We start from the raw sequence: 19,654 nt of genomic DNA, 5'->3' as shown, positions 1-19,654 counted from the left end.
ACAGAGACACATGCGTGCCTACCCGCTTAAATGGTGGGTTTAGGAAGGTCCAAAGGTGCATCTGTTGTGTGCTGGGCTTAAGGGGGGTAGGAAAAGGCTGAACAAAGGCTTGTGGGGAGCAGCCTGCCACCTACCACAGACATCTACACAATTGGATGCAGGCAAAAGGCCACCGGTATCACCAAAGACACCACCCAACCACTAAGCAGAGAGGCCCAGACTTCCTTCTCCCCAGTTACTTCTTCCAGCTCATCCGGAGGGATCCCCAGGCGTTCCCAGGCCAGTCGAGAGACATCGTCTCTGCAATGTGTCCTGGGTCTTCCCGGGGGCCTCCTAACGGAGGGACATGCCCTGAACACCTCACCAGGGAGGTGTACAGGGGGCATCCTAACTAGATGCCCAAGCCACCTCATCTGGCTCCTCTCAATGCGGAGGAGCACCGGCTCTACTCCGAGCTTCTCCCAGATGGCAGAGTTTCTCACCCTATCTCTAAGGGAGAGCCCAGCCACCCTACGGAGGAAGCTCATTTCAGGCGCTTGTACCTGTGATCTTGTTCATTCGGTCATTACCCAAAGCTCATGACCATAGGTGAGGGCAGTAATGAAGATCGACCGGTAAATCGAGAGCTTCACCTTTTGGCTCAGCTCTCTCTTCACCACAACAGACTGGTGCAGAGTCCGCATTACTGCGGACGCCGCAGCAATCCGCCTGTCGATCTCCTGCTCCATTCTCCCCTCACTTGTGAACAAGACCCCGAGGTACTTGAACTCCTCCACTTGGGGCAGGATATCCTCCTTGACCCGGAGAAGGCATGCCACCTTTTTCCAGTTGAGTACCATGGCCTCAGATTTGGAGGTGCTGATTCTCCTCCCAGCTGCTTTACATGCGGCGGCGAACCGATCCAGTGATCGTTGGAGGTCACAGGCTGATGACGCCAACAGGACCACATCATCTGCAAAGAGCAGAGACTCGATCCTGAGGTCACCAAACCAGACCCCCTCAACACCATGACTGCACCTAGAAATTCTGTCCATAAAAGTTATGAACAGAATTGGTGACAAAGGGCAGCCCTGGCGGAGACCAACCCTCACTGGAAACGAGTTCGACTTACTGCCAGTAATGTGGCCAAAACTCTGACACCGATCGTACAGGGAGTGGACGACCCATATCAGGGGGCCCGGCACCCCATTCTCCCCCCATAGGACCCCCCGAGGGACACGGTCGAATGCCTTCTCCAAGTCCACAAAACACATGTGGACTGGTTGGGCAAACTCACATGCACCCTCAAAGACCCTGCTGAGGGTGTAGAGCTGGTCCACCGTTCCACGCCCAGGACGAAAACCACATTGCTCCTCCTGAATCTGAGGTTCAACTATCCGGCGGAACCTCCTCTCCAGTACCCCTGAATAGACCTTACCAGGGAGGCTGAGAAGTGTGATCCCCCTATAGTTGGAACACACCCTCCGGTCCCCCTTCTTAAAAAGAGGGACTACCACCCCGGTCTGCCAATCCAGCGGCACCGCCCCCAATGTCCATGCAATGTTGCAGAGTCGAGTCAACCACAACAGCCCTACAACATCCAGAGCCTTAAGGTACTCCGGGCGGATCTCATCCACCCCCGGGGCCTTGCCACCGAGGAGTTTTTTGACTACCTCGGCAACTTCAGCCCCGGAGATACGAGAGCCTGTTCCCAGGTCCCCAGGCCCTTCTTCCTCACAGGCCCTTCCCAGAGACAACTCTGTCCTCTAGTGGCCCAACCAGAGACCTGACTTGAACCGGACTGACCGCCATCCCCCAGACAGAGCACGACAGATCTTAAAACATCTCCAAATCCAGGTTTAAAGAGCTTGTGGTAGACAGGTTAACTCCAGGTCTGTGGGACAATTAAAATGTCAGAAGGTTTTAAAGAGGGTAACAAGCAGTTGTTTGGAAATGGCATTTCAGATCACTGTGATCTTTTAGTCTAAATAAGGAGGAAGGAGGCATTTGTGTCATTACAGTGGCTTTCTCTTTGCTGCCAGTCCACCACCCACTTATTACCCAATTGGAGTGCGCTGGTATCCATGCTGGTGTGCATTGGTGTCAGTTTCAGACTGAGCCCAGCTGCCTCCTCCTGCAAATGCCTGCACAGGACCTCAGCTGAACTCAGGGGATTGTAAAGCTCCTCATTGTCAAGTAGGCAAGAACAGAGACACATGCGTGCCTACCCGCTTAAATGGTGGGTTTTTCATGGATGCGAAGGCTTTCTCAAGCAACAACAGATTCCACCTTTTCTGTATCGGTTACATGTGAGCACAATGTGCAGCCTGTCTGATACGCTCGGCTCCTGCTGGTGTGCAGAGATGGTCACAGCGAGTGTTCCGGGGATCATGTTAAACTCAGAGCAGGAGTCAACAGGTTAGCTCTGAAAGATTCCTGAGAGGACAGAAGGCCTTTTCTTTTTGCTCTTTGCAGCAAAGGCTGAGCTGCCATAACAACAACAGTGACCTGACATACATGAACGTGCATGGAGCCACTCGCAGGCACGCAGAGACCTGGCTGCAGGCACAAAGGTTCAAACTCACACGCGCCCAGAAAATTCAGGGTTGCTTTTCCATGCACCAATGACCCCCCCAGAGTGTGTGGAGGGGCACGAAGGATCTACAACCTTTCCTGCCTGGTTAAGAAGGTCCAAAGGTGCATCTGTTCTGTGCTGGGCTTATGGGGGGTAGGAAAAGGCTGAACAAAGGCTTGTGGGGACCAGCCTCCCACCTACCACAGACATCTGCACAATTAGATGCAGGCAAAAGGCCACCGGTATCACCAAAGACACCCCCCACCCTGCACGTTCACCCTTCCTTTCTCTCCCCTCAGGCAGGAGGATGTGGAGCATCAAGCGGGGCCAATAAGGTGGAGGATTAGCTGCTTTCCACACAGTGTTCGTGCACTAAGGTTGGGTTGTTCTTTAGTTTCCATCTGGTTTTCCAACCCCAATTTTTAAAAATCTTATTGTGTGCCCTGATTATTTTAATATTTCATGTCACTTTCTCTCTCTCTCTCTCTTTCTTTTAGCATATTATTTCTATCAGCTGAGCATTTTCTAGAGAAATTCTGAAAAAATTAGATTTTTGTTTTCAGGAAGTGGCATGAATATCTGTCTAAATCTATTTAACAGTAAAAGTAATTATTTCCTAATAGTTATTATTAGATATTTATCATCAAAAATGCAAATTGCACACTGTAGCATTCATTGTACATTTTACGCACATGTCCTGCCTCAAAGCATTCTCTGAACTTTGAATTTGCTGCTCGTGTTCATGTATGTGTGCAGACAAATTATTGCACAACAAACACGTCATGTCCCAACATACCATTCACATCACACATTGAGATGAAGGATTCATATGGAGGATTCTTTTCACATCACTTAGAAGCACAATAGCATCGCTGTGGTTCTAGCTGCCTTGCCTCTATGGTATGCTTTTGGACCCCAGGCTCATCCTTTTTAGGGTAGAAAATAATTTTTTTCTTTTGCACAGCTATTTTGCATGTAGTGCATGTACTCAAAAACAGCAAAGCGTGAATCATCAGACTACACAACCACAGTTCTCGTGTCCTTTGCATCACTTGACTCACAAAAAGGACATCTTAAGTGTAATAAGTAGTTAAAGCTCTTCCATCCTGCTAGTGTGTCTTCATTTCAGAACTTTCTTGGTAGATTGTTTTGATGAAAGGTTTTGTTGGTCCCCTTCTGGGCTACCACCTTATCGTGTTGGAGGGGTTTGCATGTCCCAGTGATCCTTGGAGCTCCATTGTCTGGGGCTTTATGCCCCTGGTAGGGCCACCCATGGCAAACAGTTCCTAGGTGAGGGATCAGACAAAGCGTAGCCCAGGACCCCCTAATGAAGATAAATAACATTGGTCTCAAGTTTCCCTTGCCCAGATGCGGGTCACCGGGGCCCCCTCCTAAGCCAGGCCTGGGGGTGGGGCACGTTGGCGAGCGCCTGGTGGCCGGACCTCTGCCCATGGAGTCTGGCCGGGCACAGCCCGAAGAGGCAACATGGGACCCCATTCCTGTGGGCTCACCACCTGCAGGAAGGGCCAAGGGGGTCGGGTGCATTGTGTTTTGGGTAGCGGCCGAAGACAGGGAACTTGGCGGTCTGATCTCTGGCTGCATAACGTGGCTCTAGGGACATGGAATGTCACCTCTCTGGTGGGAAAGGAGCCTGAGTTTGTGCGCGAGGTTGAGAAGTTCCGACTAGATATAGTTGGCCTCACCTCGACGCACAGCAAGGGCTCTGGGACCAGTCTTCTCGAGAGGGGTTGGACTCTCTACCACTCTGGAGTTGCCGATGGTGAGAGGCAATGGGCAGGGGTGGCAATTCTCATTGCTTCCCAGCTCAGTGCCTGAATATTGGAGTTTACCCCGGTGGATTAGAGGGTAGCCTCCCTTCACCTTCGGGTGGGGGGACGGATCCTGACTGTTGTTTGTGCTTATGGCCCAAACAGCAGTTCAGCGTATCCACCCTTTTTGGAGTCCTTAGAGGGAGCGCTGGAGAGTGCTCCTTCTGGGGGCTCCCTCGTCCTCCTGGGTGACTTCAATGCTCACGTTGACAATGACAGTATGGAGAGGTGTGATTGGGAAGAACGGCCCCCCTGATCTGAACCCGAGTGGTGTTTTGTTATTGGACTTCTGTGCTCGTCTCAGATTGTCCATAACAAACACCTTGTTCGGGCATAAAGGCGTCCACATGTGCACTTGGCACCAGGACGCCTTAGGCCGCAGATTGATGATCGACTTTGTGGTCGTGTCATCGGATTTGCGGCCGCATGTTCTGGACACTCGGGTGAAGAGAGATGCGGAGCTGTCAACTGATCACCACCTGGTGGTGAGTTGGCTCCGATGGTGGGGGGAGGGGGGGCTGGAGAGACCCGGCAGGCCCAAACGTGTTGTGAGGGTCTGCTGGGAACACCTGGCAGAGTCTCCTGTCAGAAGGAGCTTCAACTCACACCTGCGTGTGCTGCAGAGTGCTCACATTTAATGCATTTCCTTACAGGCAACATTGATGATGTTCAGATCTCTGCAACATGGGGTGAGCTTGCTTCCCCTTTAAAGTCTGTTCTGAAATACATTTTCATATGTTAATGCACTGTTAGTTCAGAACTGCTGGCAGAAGTTTTCGATGGACAACAAAGCTCAACAACCTCAGTCTTTATAATTACTTGAATCATTAGGAAAAATCTCGGGAACCCCATTGGTTTTCGTATAGTCCTTACCATTTTAAAAGTGACAGTGTGGTTAAGATGAAATACAAATTTATATATAACAAGATACAATGTTTCAAGCCTCAGTTTAACGCGGTAGTATGAAGTCAAAGCCATCCGTGTTTGATTTTAAAGAATTTGTCGTGAAGAACGTGGTTCAGGCCATGTTTATAATTATTTGATGCGAATTGTCCCCATCTGCTGGTTGGATGACAACTTACACTGAACCGCAACTTCGGAGAGAAGAACGAATTGAGTGTGACAAAAACTCCAGCTGTGAATGACGCCCCGCCGCTACACGTGACTCTTTTAAAGGTAAGAGGTGATTCTGTCTGTTCATTCTCAGTCCGAGGTTGAGCTTGAAGTCGTCAGCTGGACACGGAACCCGACGTTTAACCGATGGCGACTTATTCCGCCGCCTTACCTCCTTCGTGGAAGGACTGTTTTCTCATAAAGCTGATGCGAAACTTTCTGCCGGTTGGTTTCAAGCAAGAATTCAAAGAACTGTTCAGACTGGCCGCACCAGCCGTGAGTAAGATTGATAAGTTCAAACATGAAATCCTCGACTTTCCTGCTGACAGTGACGTGCGGTGAGGTTCATGGCTGGTGAGGCAAGAGTCCTCAAGACTCAGATTTACGATTGTAATAACTGAAAAAAGCATCTTATTTCACCATTTTTCCAACAGCATAAAACTACTGATAATGTTTCATATCCCATCAGCATTCCTCTTTCAATTACACTCACAAACCAACACAAACATATGCACAGGAACATATTTGTTTACATACTTTATTTTATAGCTATGAAGAGAGCATCCATCTTGTGTTTTAAGAAATTCATATATACTGTAAACAAATTAAAGTGCAGAGATGTGTGCCGCACAAATTTATTTTTGACCAACAGTAAAAAATTCTGTTATTTTTCAAACTTTAAATTCTGGTGCTTCAAGCTTGCGTACGCCCCCTTGAGTTGAGGCAGAGTGCTGCCTGAATCACCTGCTGACTTCTCTGCACTTTATTATGCGATCAGCAGGAATAGTTCTCTCACACATGCATAAGAGACTCCAGAAAGTCATGGTGTATAACAACTATTTCTGTAAAGTTCACATTCGCGATATGCTGAGGAACAAAAACTGGCACACATCATGCAACCCAGTTCGGATTGGATCATGCAGTCAGATGTGAGGCACAATTCGCCCCTGACTCACCCAGGGTTTCTGCCCTGGATGTGATCGGAAAAACTCAAATTCGGCATTTTTTACTCAATAAAATGGCAGAAATGTGTAGTCATACTCCAAATGCATTTTCAACACATATCAGAGGGAAATATTAATATTTATTCATGTACACTTAATTTTTTCTTTTTTTGGTCAGACCGCAAGTCACTGAGGTGTAATGTGCTATGGGTGTGATCAACTCGTAAATCTAAAAACACAACACGCCAGATAAAGGAGATGGCATTTCCCTCCCCCATGCTTTGGTACATATTTGTACTACTTTAACATCAAAACGCACGGAACAGTTATTATAACTGACTGTCCCGAGGCGTTTGCCTACCTTTGCGTTTGTCGATTAAGATTGTGGTGGATTCAGCTGTAAAATCAAAAGTCATAAATTATGTTAGAGGTGGTGATGTCAACTTAGTTTAGGAGTAAGGGCACAAGAGTCACCATTGGTAACCATTGGCAACGCTAAAGGTCGCCATAGAAGGCTCTCTGGTGACCTTTAGTGTTGCCAATGGTTACCAATGGTGACCACTGGCAACGCTAAAGGTCACCAGAGAGCCTTCTCCAGAGCCTATGTGCCTGAATGAGTCAGCAGACTGACCAACAAAGTGACATTATGGTATCTATACGATGTAGCAAATGTGCCAGTTCTTAGAAAATTGGAACAGGACAACCAATAAACTGCTCCCTATCTGCTCCTGATAACTTGTTCGCCTCCCCACAGACTATTGGCCAGCTCATGAGTTTGTCATTGGGATTGGTCAGCACTGTGTTCTGTGGCCACCTGGGGAGGGTGGAACTGGCATCGGTGTCTTTGGCCATATCAGTGAGTAGAACCAAGGCACCAGGGATAAGTTGGTGTTTTCTGTCAGGTTGTGTTCATGCACGTACGGGTTTTATTCTGTATTGGCAGGTAATCAATGTCACGGGTATATCGGTTGGCTTCGGTCTGTCGTCGGCCTGCGACACACTGATATCTCAGGTAGGGTTTCAAACCGAAGTCTAAAAAGCTTCTCCGGGTTTCTGAAACAATGGAACCGCTGTGGTTTCAGACGTTTGGGAGCTGTAACGTGCAGAGGGTGGGTACCATTCTGCAGCGGGGCGTGCTCATCCTCCTGCTGGCCTGTTGCCCCTGCTGGGCCATCCTCGTCAACACAGAGGTCATTCTGCTGGCGGTCAAACAAGAACCGGAGGTGGCCAGGTCAGTTGCCACGGCAACGCGTCCTTTCTTTCTTAAATGCATTTCCCCCCTGTGTTGATGATGTTCTCCTCAGGATGACTCAGTTGTACGTGAAGATCTTTATGCCGGCGCTTCCTGTGAGTACAGTCAAATGTCTGAGTACTGATATTCCCTGTGTGGACTGTCCTACGGGTGATTTACTGCTGCTTTTTTCCCCATCTTTACTCCAGGCTACTTTCATGTATTCTTTGCAAACAAAGTTCCTGCAAAACCAGGTAACTGGGACTATTAATGGGCAAATAGATCAACCAAGGAGCAAATACTCTGCTGTTGATTTTAATACCGTGCATCAGCTTCAAGAGTAACAGCGTTTCCCTTTCTCAGGGTATCATTTGGCCTGAGGTCATCACAGGACTTGTGGTGAACCTCATCAATGCGCTCCTCAACTACATTTTCATATTCCTGTTAAACATGGGCTTGGCGTGAGTATCTGCAGGTTCACTCGCAGCACCGCGGTTCGACTCACCTGGCCGATCTTTGGTAAATTCTGTTTTGCAGGGGTTCCGCCATCGCCAATTCCCTCTCCCAGGCGTCGCTGGCTATGATCCTCTATTGTTACATTATTTGGAAGGGTCTTCACAAGGCCACCTGGGCAGGTGAGCATGCAGATTCGCCAGGGAATGTGGGTGATGATGATTAAAGAGTCACAAAGTCTGGATTGATTGACCCCCCTCCCACCCAGGCTGGTCCAAAGCTTGCCTCCAGGACTGGGGCTCCTATGTCAACTTGGCCATCTCCAGTATGGCCATGATGTGCGTCGAGTCGTGGACCTATGAGATTGGGGGCTTTCTGGCAGGTACCCTCCTCCCCCCATGTCCTCTTTGTGTTTTTAAAAAGATGCCTGCATGAAATGACACCTCTTATCACCAACAGGGCTCATAAACGAGGTGGAACTTGGAGCTCAGTCGGTCATATTTCAACTAGCCAACATAGCCATCGTGGTAATTTTCCCTCGTGCGAGTTTTTCCTGTGCCACAGGCAGTAACAGGCAGGCTTTAACGCTCCAGTCTCATCAGTTTCCTTTAGGTTTCAGCATTGCCGGCAACATCCGAGTGGGAAACTCATTGGGGGCCAAAAACACCGAGCAGGCCAGGCTGTCGGCAAAATCTGCCACGCTGTGTGCTGGTGGGTGCGCTTCACAATGGGCCATGGCCGTTCGTTCGTCAGTGCGGGAGCTTCATTTCTTCATTTTATTCTACTTTCTGCCTCAGTCTCAATCTCCATATGTTTGGCGACAGTCATCGGGGCCTCCAAGGACTACATCGCTTACTTGTTTACAAATGACGAGTGAGTACAGCCCCCCCGACGGTGCGCTCTGGAGGCAATTAAGGCTGAGTTTTAGTATTCTTCCTTCCCCCAGGCAAATCAGGAAAAGGGCTGCCGATGTCGCCAGTTTTTACCCTCCCTTTATCATCTTCGATGCCATATCGGTGAGCAACCAGATAACGGCAGTTATTTTTAGAATATTTGTTGTTTCCGTCGAGGCCAACAGCATCTCTCTGGTGCTTGTGTGGTCAGGCCACCGTTGGGGGCATCATGAGAGGAGCAGGTAAACAGAAAGTTGGAGCCATTTGCAACATTTTGGGATATTACGGACTTGGTTTACCCATGGGGACGTCACTGATGTTTGCAGCCAAGTTGGGAATCACGGGTGAGATGGTTTTTTTTAACCCTTGTGTCCCCGAGTCGACTCCCCCCACAAACGTCCTCTGCGTCTCCTCCAGGGTTGTGGATAGGTTTGCTCACCTGCATGTTCCTGCAGACCTCCTTTCTGATGTCCTATATGTTGAGGCTGAACTGGAAGAAAATTACAGAAGAGGTTAGTTTGGGAAAATTGAGAATGTATTTTTTTTTTTTTTTTATGGAATTTAAAAGTAAGACACTTTCTTCCAGGCTCAGATCAGAGTGGGAAACGTCACAGAACCAAGTAAGAAAATCTGAACAACTAAAGCTGTTTCATGCTTGTCAGGGGTCACTTACAAAGTACAAATTAATTATATATATATATAAAAGCTCACAATGTATAATTTTGCTTCAAAAAAAGTGATGTCATCCAAAGTGGATGACTCTGAAGACTCGCAGGATCTGGATGAGACTGAAGAAGCCGCATTGATGCCAAACCGGGAGCAGATGTCCCACAGGTCTCTCGTCCTGCGGAGGGGCCTGGTTCTGGTTTTAATGCTCTTCATCCTGGCTTTCGGGATCATTTTAAACCTGACCATAATGAAACTCATTACCTGAAGATGGTAATGAGACACATCCCACCAAATCTTGGTCTCTGGCAAGATAGGAAAAAAAAACTCGTCTCCTCATCTGACAAGGACATGAGAGAGTCCACCACCACAGAATCAGCCCTGTGGTGGCCAAGTGTCATATGTCCACCCCTAGTCACTGCAATGCCACCATGGCAATTTGTGTTCCCGAATGTAACTCGTTGAATGAATGTGAAACTTAATAATAATTAAATAAAGCTGCCATGGGGAATTGAGACATTGTAACCATCAGGCTCGGTTATTTTGCCATAAATTGTCTCTGGAATATAGAGAATATCATCAATTACATTCAAATCATGCATTATACAAGGAACATAAACTAAACAGCTGGTTGGTTCCACTCCTGTGATTCCCCACACTGACCTATAGAGAGCAAGACTTCCGTTTATTGTCTGGAGCCTGCAGGAGGCAGGAAAGTGTGTTGATTCTGGACGAAAAAAGGAGGGAAAACTTTGGCCATTGGGAAATTCGGTTACGTGCTTTTGCTTTCACATTACATTGCTGTATCTATTTCCCTGCCTTTCTCAGTGGAAACAGGCATTTCAGGCGCAGTTGTCGGGCCTTTTTACTTACACTGAAACAAAGAGATATGCAGTCAATGCACATATAGTCTTGTCGGTAATATAAAAACCTCAGGACCTCTGACAAACCAGGAGTGTCCCAGAGACAACTCTGTCCTCTAGTGGCCCAACCAGAGACCTGACTTGAACTGGACTGACCGCCATCCCCCAGACAGAGCACAACAGATCTTAAAACATCTCCAAATCCAGGTTTAAAGAGCTTATGGCAGACAGGTTAACTCCAGGTCTGTGGGACAATTAAAATGTCAGAAGGTTTTAAAGAGGGTAACAAGCAGTTGTTTGGAAATGGCATTTCAGATCACTGTGATCTTTTAGTCTAAATAAGGAGGAAGGAGGCATTTGTGTCATTACAGTGGCTTTCTCTTTCTTTTCTGCCAGTCCACCACCCACTTATTACTTATTGGAGTGCACTGGTATCCATGCTGGTGTGCATAGGTGTCAGTTTCAGACTGAGCCCAGCTGCCTCCTCCTGCAAACGCCTGCGCAGGACCTCGGCTGAACTCAGGGGATTCTAAAGCTCCTCAATGTCAAGTAGGCAAGAACAGAGACACATGCGTGCCTACCCGCTTAAATGGTGGGTTTTCGTGGATGCGAAGGCTTTCTCAAGCAACAACAGATTCCACCTTTTCTGTATCGGTTACATGTGAGCACAATGTGCAGCCTGTCTGATACGCTCGGCTCCTGCTGGTGTGCAGAGATGGTCACAGCGAGTGTTCCGGGGATCATGTTAAACTCAGAGCAGGAGTCAACAGGTTAGCTCTGAAAGATCCTGGAGAGGACAGAAGGCCTTTTCTCTTTGCAGCAAAGGCTGAGCTGCCATAACAACAACAGTGACCTGACATACATGAACGTGCATGGAGCCACTCGCAGGAACGCAGAGAGCTGGCTGCAGGCACAAAGGTTCAAACTCACACGCGGCCAGAAAATTCAGGGTTGCTTTTCCATGCACCAATGACCCCCCCCCCCCCCCCCCCCCCCCCCGAGCGTCTGGACGGGCACGAAGGATCTACAACCCTTCCTGCCTGGTTAAGAAGGTCCAAAGGTGCATCTGTTGTGTGCTGGGCTTAAGAGGGGTAGGAAAAGGCTGAACAAAGGCTTGTGGGGAGCAGCCTGCCACCTACCACAGACATCTACACAATTAGATGCAGGCAAAAGGTCACCAGTATCAGCAATGACACCACCCAAACACTAAGCAGAGAGGCCCAGACTTCCCTCTCCCCAGCTACTTCTTCCAGCTCGTCTGGGGGGGTCTCCAGGTGTTCTCAGACCAGTCGAGAGACATAGTCTCTCCAACGTGTCCTGGGTCTTCCCGGGGGCCTCCTACCAGAGGGACATGCCCTGAACACTTCACCAGGAAGCCATCCATGGGGCATCCTAACTAGATGCCCAAGCCACCTCCGAGCCACTCCGAGCTTCTCCCGGATGGCAGAGCTTCTCACCCTATCTCTAAGGGAGAGCCCAGCCACCATACGGAGGAAGCTCATTTCGGCCGCTTGTACCCATGATTTTGTTCTTTCGGTCATTACCCAAAGCTCATGACCATAGGTGAGGGTAGGAACGAAGATCGACCGGTAAATCGCCTTTTGGCGAAGCTCTCTATTCACCACAACGGACCAGTGCAGAGTCCGCATTACTGTAGACGCAGCACCAATCCGCCTGCTCCATTCTTCCCTCACTGCCATAGGCCCAAACAACAGTCAGGATCCGTCCCCCCACCCGAAGGCGAAGGGAGGCTACCCTCTCATCCACCGGGGTAAACTCCAATATACAGGCACCGAGCTGGGAAGCAACAAGAATTGCCACCCCTGCCCGTCGCCTCACCATCGGCAACTCCAGAGTGGTAGAGAGTCCAACCCCTCCCAAGAAGACTGGTTCCAGAGCCCTTGCTATGTGTCGAGGTGAGGCCGACTATATCTAGTCGGAACACCTCAACCTCACGCATCAGCTCAGGCTCCTTTCCCATCAGAGAGGTGACATTCCATGTCCCTAGAGCCAGTTTCTGCAGCCGGGGATCAGACCGCCAAGTTCCCTGTCTTCGGCCGCTACCCAACACACAATGCACCCGCCTCCCTTGGCCCCTCCTGCAGGTGGTGAGCCCACAGGAAGAGCGTCCCATGTTGCCTCTTTGGACTCCATGGGCAGAGGTCCGGCCACCAGGTGCTCGCCAACGTGCCCCGCCCCGAGGCCTGGCTCCAGGAGGGGGCCCCGGTGACCTGCATCCAGGCAAGGGAAACTTGGAACCAATATTGCTTCTCGTCATTAGGGGGTCCTGGGCTACGCTTTGTCTGGTCCCTCACCTAGGACCGGATTGCCATGGGTGGCCCTATCAGAGGCATAAAGCCACAGACAACGGAGCTCCTAGGATCATTGGGACACGCAAACCCCTCCACCACGATAAGGTGGTAGCCCAGGAGGGGTTAACACGGTAGTATTAAGTTAAAGCCCTCCGTGTTTGATTTTAAAGAATTTGTCGCGAAGAACGTAATTCTGACGACGGTGATAATTATTTGATGCGAATTGTCGCCATCTGCTGGTTGTATGACAACTTACATTGACCGCAATTTGGGAGAAAAGAACGAATTGAGTGTGACAAAAACTCCAGCTGTGAATGACGCCCCGCCGCTACACGTGACTCTTTTTAAGATAAGAGGTGATTCCGTCTGTTCATTCTCAGTCCGAGGTTGAGCTTGAATTCGCCAGCTGGACACGGAACCCGACGTTTAACCGATGGCGACTTATTCCACCGCCTTACCTCCTTCGTGGAAGGACTGTTTTCTCATAAAGCTGATGCAAAACTTTCTGCCGGTTGGTTTCAAGCAAGAATTCAAAGAACTGTTCAGACTGGCCGCACCAGCCGTGAGTAAGATTGATAAATTCAAACATGAAATCCTCGACTTTCCTGCTGACAGTGACACGAGTTGAAGGTGTAAACAGTGACGTGCGGTGAGGTTCATGGCTGGTGAGGCAAGAGTCCTCAAGAGTCAGATTTATGATTGTAAGAACTGAAAAAAGCATCTTATTTCACCATTTTTCCAACAGCATAAAACTACTGATAATGTTTCATATCCCATCAGCATTCCTCTTTCAATTACACTCACAAACCAACACAAACATATACACAGGAACATATTTGTCCAATAAAGAACTTTATTTTATAGCTATGAATAGAGCATCCATCTTGTGTTTCAAGAAATTCATATATAATGTAAACAAATTAAAGTGCAGAGATGTGTGCAGCACAAATGTAATTTTTTTAAAAAAATTCTGTTATTTTTCAAACTTTAAGTTCTGGCGCTTCAAGCTTGCGTACGCACCCTTGAGTTGATGCAGAGTGCTGCCTGAGTCCCCTGCTGACTTCTCTGCACTTCATTATGCGATCAGCAGGAATAGTTCTCACACATGCATAAAAGACTGCAGAAAGTCATGGTGTATAACAACTATTTCTGTAAAGTTCACATTCGCGATATGCTGAGGAACAAAAACTGGCACACATCATGCAACCCAGTTAGGATTGGATCATGCAGGCAGACGTGAGGCACAATTCGCCCCTGACTCACCCAGGGTTTCTGCCCTGGATGTGATCGGAAAAACTCAAATTCGGCATTTTTTACTCAATAAAATGGCAGAAATGTGTAATCATACTCCAAATGCATTTTTAACACATATCAGAGGAAAATAATAATATTTATTTATGTACACTTTCTTTTTTCTTTTTTTGGTCAGATCGCACGTCACTGAGGTGTAATGTGCTATGGGTGTGATCAACTCGTAAATCTAAAAACACAACACGCCAGATAATGGAGATGGCATTTCCCTCCCCCATGCTTTGGTACATATTTGTACTATTTTAACATTAAAACGCACGGAACAGTTATTATAACTGACTGTCCCGAGGCGTTTGCCTACCTTTGTGCGTGTCGATTAAGACTGTGGTGGATTCAGCTGTAAAATCAAAAGTCATAAATGATGTTAGAGGTGGTGATGTCAACTAAATTTGGGAGTAGGGGCACCAGGGTCACCATTTGTAACCATTGGCAACGCTAAAGGTCACCAGAGAGCCTTCTCCAGAGCCTATGTGCCTGAATGAGTCAGCAGACTGACCAAAAAAGTGACATTATGGTATCAATATGATGTAGCAAATGCGCCAGTTCGTAGAGAATTGCAACAGGACAACCAATAAACTGCTCCCTATCTGCTCCTGCCACTGATAACTTGTTTACCTCCCCACAGAGTATTGCCCAGCTCATGAGTTTGTCATTGGGATTGGTCAGCACTGTGTTCTGTGGCCACCTGGGGAGGGTGGAACTGGCGTCGGTGTCTTTGGCCATATCAGTGAGTAGAACCAAGGCACCAGGGATAAGTTGGTGTTTTCTGTCAGGTTGTGTTTATGCACGTACGGGTTTTATTCTGTATTGGCAGGTAATCAATGTCACGGGTATATCGGTTGGCTTCGGTCTGTCGTCAGCCTGCGACACGCTGATATCTCAGGTAGGGTTTCAAACCGAAGTCTAAAAAGCTTCCCCAGGTTTCTGAAACAATGGAACCGCTGTGGTTTCAGACGTTTGGGAGCTGTAACTTGCAGAGGGTGGGTACCATTCTGCAGCGGGGCGTGCTCATCCTCTTGCTGGCCTGTTGCCCCTGCTGGGCCATCCTCATCAACACAGAGGTCATTCTGCTGGCGGTCAAACAAGAACCGGAGGTGGCCAGGTCAGTTGCCGCGGCAACGCATCCTTTCTTTCTTAAATGCATTTCCCCCCTGTGTTGATGATGTTCTCCTCAGGATGGCTCAGTTGTACGTGAAGATCTTCATGCCGGCACTTCCTGTGAGTACAGTCAAATGTCTGAGTACTGATATTCCCTGTGTGGACTGTCCTACAGGTGCTTTACTGCTGCTTTTTTCCCCATCTTTACTCCAGGCTAATTTCATGTATTCTTTGCAAACAAAGTACCTGCAAAACCAGGTAACTGGGACTATTAACGGACAAATAGATCAACCAAGGAGTAAATACTCTGCTGCTGATTTTAATACCGTGCATCAGCTTCAAGAGTAACAGCGTTTCCCTTTCTCAGGGCATCATTTGGCCTGAGGTCATCACAGGACTTGTGGTCAACCTCATCAATGCTCTCCTCAACTACATTTTCATATTCCTGTTAAACATGGGCTTGGCGTGAGTATCCGCAGGTTCACTCGCAGCACCGCGGTTTGACTCACCTGGCCGATCTTTGGTAAATTGTGTTTTGCAGGGGTTCTGCCATCGCCAACGCCCTCTCCCAGGCGTCGCTGGCTATGATCCTCTATTGTTACATTATTTGGAAGGGTCTTCACAAGGCCACCTGGGCAGGTGAGCATGCAGATTCACCAGGGAATGTGGGTGATGATGATTAAAGAGTCACAAAGTCTGGATTGATTGACCCCTTCCCGCCCAGGCTGGTCCAAAGCTTGCCTCCAGGACTGGGGCTCCTACATCAACTTGGCCATCTCCAGTATGGCCATGATGTGCATCGAGATGTGGACCTATGAGATTGGGGGCTTTCTGGCAGGTACCCTCCTCCCCCCATGTCCTCTTTGTGTTTTTAAAAAGATGCCTGCATGAAATGACGCCTCTTATCACCAACAGGGCTCATAAACGAGGTGGAACTTGGAGCTCAGTCGGTCATATTTCAACTAGCCAACATAGCCATCGTGGTAATTTCCCCTCGTGCGAGTTTTTCCTGTGCCACACACAGTAACAGGCAGGCTTTAACGCTCCAATCTCATCAGTTTCCTTTAGGTTTCAGCATTGCCGGCAACATCCGAGTGGGAAACTCATTGGGGGCCAAAAACACTGAGCAGGCCAGGCTGTCGGCGAAATCTGCCACGCTGTGTGCTGGTGGGTGCGCTTCACAATGGGCCATGGCCGTTCGTTCGTCAGTGCGGGAGCTTCATTTCTTCATTTTATCCTACTTTCTGCCTCAGTCTCAATCTCCATATGTTTGGCGACAGTCATCGGGGCCTCCAAGGACTACATCGCTTACTTGTTTACAAATGACGAGTGAGTACAGCCCCCCCGACGGTGCGCTCTGGAGATGATTAAAGATGAGTTTTAGCATTCTTCCTTTCCCCAGGCAAATCAGGAAAAGGGTTGCTGAGGTCGCCAGTTTTTACCCTCCCTTTATCATCTTCGATGCCATATCGGTGAGCGACCAGATAACGGCAGTTATTTTTAGAATATTTGTTGTTTCCGTCGAGGCCAACAGCATCTCTCTGGTGCTTGTGTGGCCAGACCACCGTTGGGGGCATCATGAGAGGAGCAGGTAAACAGAAAGTTGGAGCCATTTGCAACATTTTGGGATATTACGGACTTGGTTTACCCATGGGGACGTCACTGATGTTTGCAGCCAAGTTGGGAATCACGGGTGAGATGGGTTTTTTTTAACCCTTGTGTCCCCGAGTCGACTCCCCCCACAAACGTCCTCTGCGTCTCCTCCAGGGTTGTGGATAAGTTTGCTCACCTGCATGTTCCTGCAGACCTCCTTTCTGATGTCCTATATGTTGAGGCTGAACTGGAAGAAAATTACAGAAGAGGTTAGTTTGGGAAAATCAAGAATATGTTTTTTTGATTTTTTTAATGGAATTTAAAAGTAAGACACTTTCTTCCAGGCTCAGATCAGAGTGGGAAACGTCACAGAACCAAGTAAGAAAATCTGAACGACTAAAGCTGTTTCATGCTTATCAGGGGTCAATTACAAAGTACAAATGAATTATATCTTTGTTTTTTTTTAAAAAAGCTCACAATATATATAATTTTGCTTCAAAATGTGATGTCATTTAAAGTGGATGACTCTGAAGACTCGCAGGATCTGGATGAGACTGAAGAAGCAGCATTGATGCCAAACCGGGAGCAGATGTCCCACAGGTCTCTGGTCCTGCGGAGGGGCCTGGTTCTGGCTTTAATGCTCTTAATCCTGGCTTTTGGGATCGTTTTAAACCTGACCATAATGAAACTCATTACCTGAAGATGGAGAGTGCTTTGATGGTCGAATGAGGCACATCCCACCAAATCTTGGAGTCTGGCAAGATGAGAAAATAACAAAAACTCATCTACTCATCTGACAAGGACATGAGAGAGTCCACCACCACAGAATCAGCCCTGTGGTGGCCAAGTGTCATATGTCCACCCCGAGTCACTGCAATGCCACCATGGCAATTTGTGTTCCCGGCAATTTGTGTTCCCGAATGTATGTGAATGGATGTTAAACTTTATAATAATTAAATAAAGCTGCCATGTTGGAATTGAGACATTGTAACCATTGGGCTCGGTTATTTTGCCATAAATTGTCTCTGGAATATAGAGAATATCATCAATTACATTCAAATCATGCATTATACAAGGAGCATAAACTAAACAGCCGGTTGGTTCCACTCCTGTGATTCCCCACACCGACCTATAGAGGGAGCAAGACATCCGTTTATTGTCTGGAGCCTGCAGGAGGCAGGAAAGTGTGTTGATTCTGGACGAAAAAAGGAGGGAAAACTTTGGCCATTGGGAAATTAGGTTATGTGCTTTTGCTTTCACATTACATTGCTGTATCTATTTCTATTTTTTATCAGTGGAAACAGGCATTTCAGGCGCAGTTGTCGGGCCTTTTTACTTACACTGAAACAAAGAGATATGCAGTCAATGCACATATAGTCTTGTTGGTAATAATAAAAACCTCAGGACCTCTGACAAACCAGGAGTGTCCCAGAGACAACTCTGTCCTCTAGTGGCCCAACCAGAGACCTGACTTGAACCGGACTGACCGCCATCCCAACAAAGCAAGAACATGTTGCTGTGTGTGCTGTAAAGTGGTCAGATTTAATGTATTTCCTTACAGGCAACATTGATGATGCTCAGATTGCTGCAACATGGGGTGAGCTTGCTTCCCTTTTAAAGCCTGTTATGCAACACATTTTCATATGTTAATGCACTGTTAGTTCAGAACTGTGGGCAGACGTTTTCGATGGACAAGAAAGCTCCAACCTCAGTCTTTATAATTGCTTTAATCAGTAGGAAAAATATAGAGAACCCCATAGGTTATGGTATAGTCCTTACTATTTTAAAAGTGACATTGTGCTTAATGTAACTGGTGGAACTCTGCGTTGTGTTTTAATGAGACTCTCGTGTCCAGGATTCTCTTTTTATTCTGACAGCAACAAATAAAAATACGAATAAACAGTTAACAGCCCGCTTCAGTTCCTCTCCCACAAGAGTATATTGCAAAAAGGGGCACAATACAACTAGTTACATACCTTGCAGCAACAAATATAAATACGAATAAACAGTTAACAGCCCGCTTCAGTTCCTAGACACACACAAGGCGGGAAGACGTACATTAGCGAAACTCGTCATGGCAAGTAAGCTAACGGTCGAAACTGTTTAAACTTCATATTTAAGTGCTGGTATGTTCTACTGTATTTATAACATGAATAAACAAACACATTAAACAATCAATTAGAATACATAAATGTATGAACAGAGGACCAAACGTAACTAATCCGAATTGATGTGATGGAAAATGAGACACCCACCTCTCCCACAAGAGTATATTGCAAAAGGGGAGAGGCGGAAGGATCACCATCACTTTTATAGGGGACACCACAGAAGAAGAAATGCAGGACACCGGAAATTCTGTATAGACCATATTTTGTGTAATTAAAAGCCCCATAACATATTATGACACAAAGGCCCTGTTACACTCACCCCCTCAGAATTACACAAAATCACAAAACCAAAAGAGTAGTAAAAAAAAAACGAAACACCCCAGCACCATTATACAAGATCAGCCACAATCACACAATCAGCTAGACAGCTCCCTCAGAAGTCAGAAAACTCCATAGACACAATAGAGATGCCTTTTACATCTCAAGGGGAAAATATGACTGCCCAACCACAGGCGGCTGGGGTTTAAGGCATGGCAGTGCACATCATACCAATACAAGGTACAGTCGCAAAACAAACAAACAAGACAGCCATAGACGGCAGTCGCCCAAATGCAATGAAAGTACACAATTCACAACAGAAAACTACATAATCATGACAGGAGATGGAACAGGCCTGGTACCAAAAA

The 19,654-nt window shown here is 47.5% G+C and overlaps 2 protein-coding genes across 7 annotated transcripts; both read left to right on the top strand.

The window, feature by feature from the left end:
- The first annotated feature begins 5,275 nt into the window (after positions 1 to 5,275).
- LOC130534539 (multidrug and toxin extrusion protein 1-like) lies at positions 5,276 to 17,851 on the top strand. 2 transcript variants are annotated; one of them, XM_057048736.1, is made up of 18 exons: positions 5,276 to 5,502; positions 13,150 to 13,420; positions 14,795 to 14,896; positions 14,984 to 15,052; positions 15,123 to 15,271; positions 15,345 to 15,387; positions 15,481 to 15,525; positions 15,635 to 15,732; positions 15,809 to 15,906; positions 15,992 to 16,105; positions 16,183 to 16,250; positions 16,326 to 16,434; positions 16,521 to 16,596; positions 16,670 to 16,739; positions 16,828 to 16,960; positions 17,035 to 17,129; positions 17,205 to 17,238; positions 17,379 to 17,851. In XM_057048736.1, the coding sequence occupies exons 2-18, from the start codon at positions 13,292 to 13,294 to the stop codon at positions 17,558 to 17,560; spliced, it is 1,614 nt and encodes a 537-aa protein (XP_056904716.1). In that variant the 5' UTR covers positions 5,276 to 5,502; positions 13,150 to 13,291; the 3' UTR covers positions 17,561 to 17,851. The 2 variants fall into 2 exon arrangements, with proteins under 2 accessions (XP_056904716.1, XP_056904715.1); XM_057048735.1 differs by having other exon boundaries at positions 16,183 to 16,434.
- LOC130534538 (multidrug and toxin extrusion protein 1-like) lies at positions 5,420 to 9,958 on the top strand. 5 transcript variants are annotated; one of them, XM_057048732.1, is made up of 17 exons: positions 5,420 to 5,490; positions 5,730 to 5,772; positions 7,195 to 7,296; positions 7,384 to 7,452; positions 7,523 to 7,671; positions 7,745 to 7,787; positions 7,881 to 7,925; positions 8,035 to 8,132; positions 8,209 to 8,306; positions 8,393 to 8,506; positions 8,584 to 8,835; positions 8,922 to 8,997; positions 9,071 to 9,140; positions 9,229 to 9,361; positions 9,435 to 9,529; positions 9,604 to 9,637; positions 9,755 to 9,958. In XM_057048732.1, the coding sequence occupies exons 3-17, from the start codon at positions 7,210 to 7,212 to the stop codon at positions 9,949 to 9,951; spliced, it is 1,560 nt and encodes a 519-aa protein (XP_056904712.1). In that variant the 5' UTR covers positions 5,420 to 5,490; positions 5,730 to 5,772; positions 7,195 to 7,209; the 3' UTR covers positions 9,952 to 9,958. The 5 variants fall into 5 exon arrangements, with proteins under 5 accessions (XP_056904712.1, XP_056904713.1, XP_056904709.1 ...); XM_057048731.1 differs by lacking the exon at positions 5,420 to 5,490 and having other exon boundaries at positions 5,566 to 5,772; positions 8,584 to 8,651; positions 8,727 to 8,835; positions 9,770 to 9,958; XM_057048730.1 differs by lacking the exon at positions 5,420 to 5,490 and having other exon boundaries at positions 5,566 to 5,772; positions 8,584 to 8,651; positions 8,727 to 8,835.
- Positions 17,852 to 19,654: the final 1,803 nt, after the last annotated feature.

The sequence above is a fragment of the Takifugu flavidus genome, chromosome 12 (genome assembly GCF_003711565.1).
Source record: "Takifugu flavidus isolate HTHZ2018 chromosome 12, ASM371156v2, whole genome shotgun sequence".
In the NCBI taxonomy this organism is placed as follows: domain Eukaryota; kingdom Metazoa; phylum Chordata; class Actinopteri; order Tetraodontiformes; family Tetraodontidae; genus Takifugu; species Takifugu flavidus.
This window is presented reverse-complemented; position numbering and strand designations above follow the sequence as displayed.

Bases quoted from the DNA above. Each gene is read 5' to 3' on its own strand.
- LOC130534539 (XM_057048735.1), top strand. From the start codon at position 13,292: ATGGCGACTTATTCCACCGCCTTACCTCCTTCGTGGAAGGACTGTTTT. The intron at 15,053-15,122 runs GTAGGGTTTCAA...CTGTGGTTTCAG, and splicing joins GCGACACGCTGATATCTCAG to ACGTTTGGGAGCTGTAACTT. The intron at 16,961-17,034 runs GTGAGATGGGTT...CGTCTCCTCCAG, and splicing joins AGCCAAGTTGGGAATCACGG to GGTTGTGGATAAGTTTGCTC.
- LOC130534538 (XM_057048729.1), top strand. From the start codon at position 5,644: ATGGCGACTTATTCCGCCGCCTTACCTCCTTCGTGGAAGGACTGTTTT. The intron at 7,453-7,522 runs GTAGGGTTTCAA...CTGTGGTTTCAG, and splicing joins GCGACACACTGATATCTCAG to ACGTTTGGGAGCTGTAACGT. The intron at 7,672-7,744 runs GTCAGTTGCCAC...TGTTCTCCTCAG, and splicing joins CAAGAACCGGAGGTGGCCAG to GATGACTCAGTTGTACGTGA.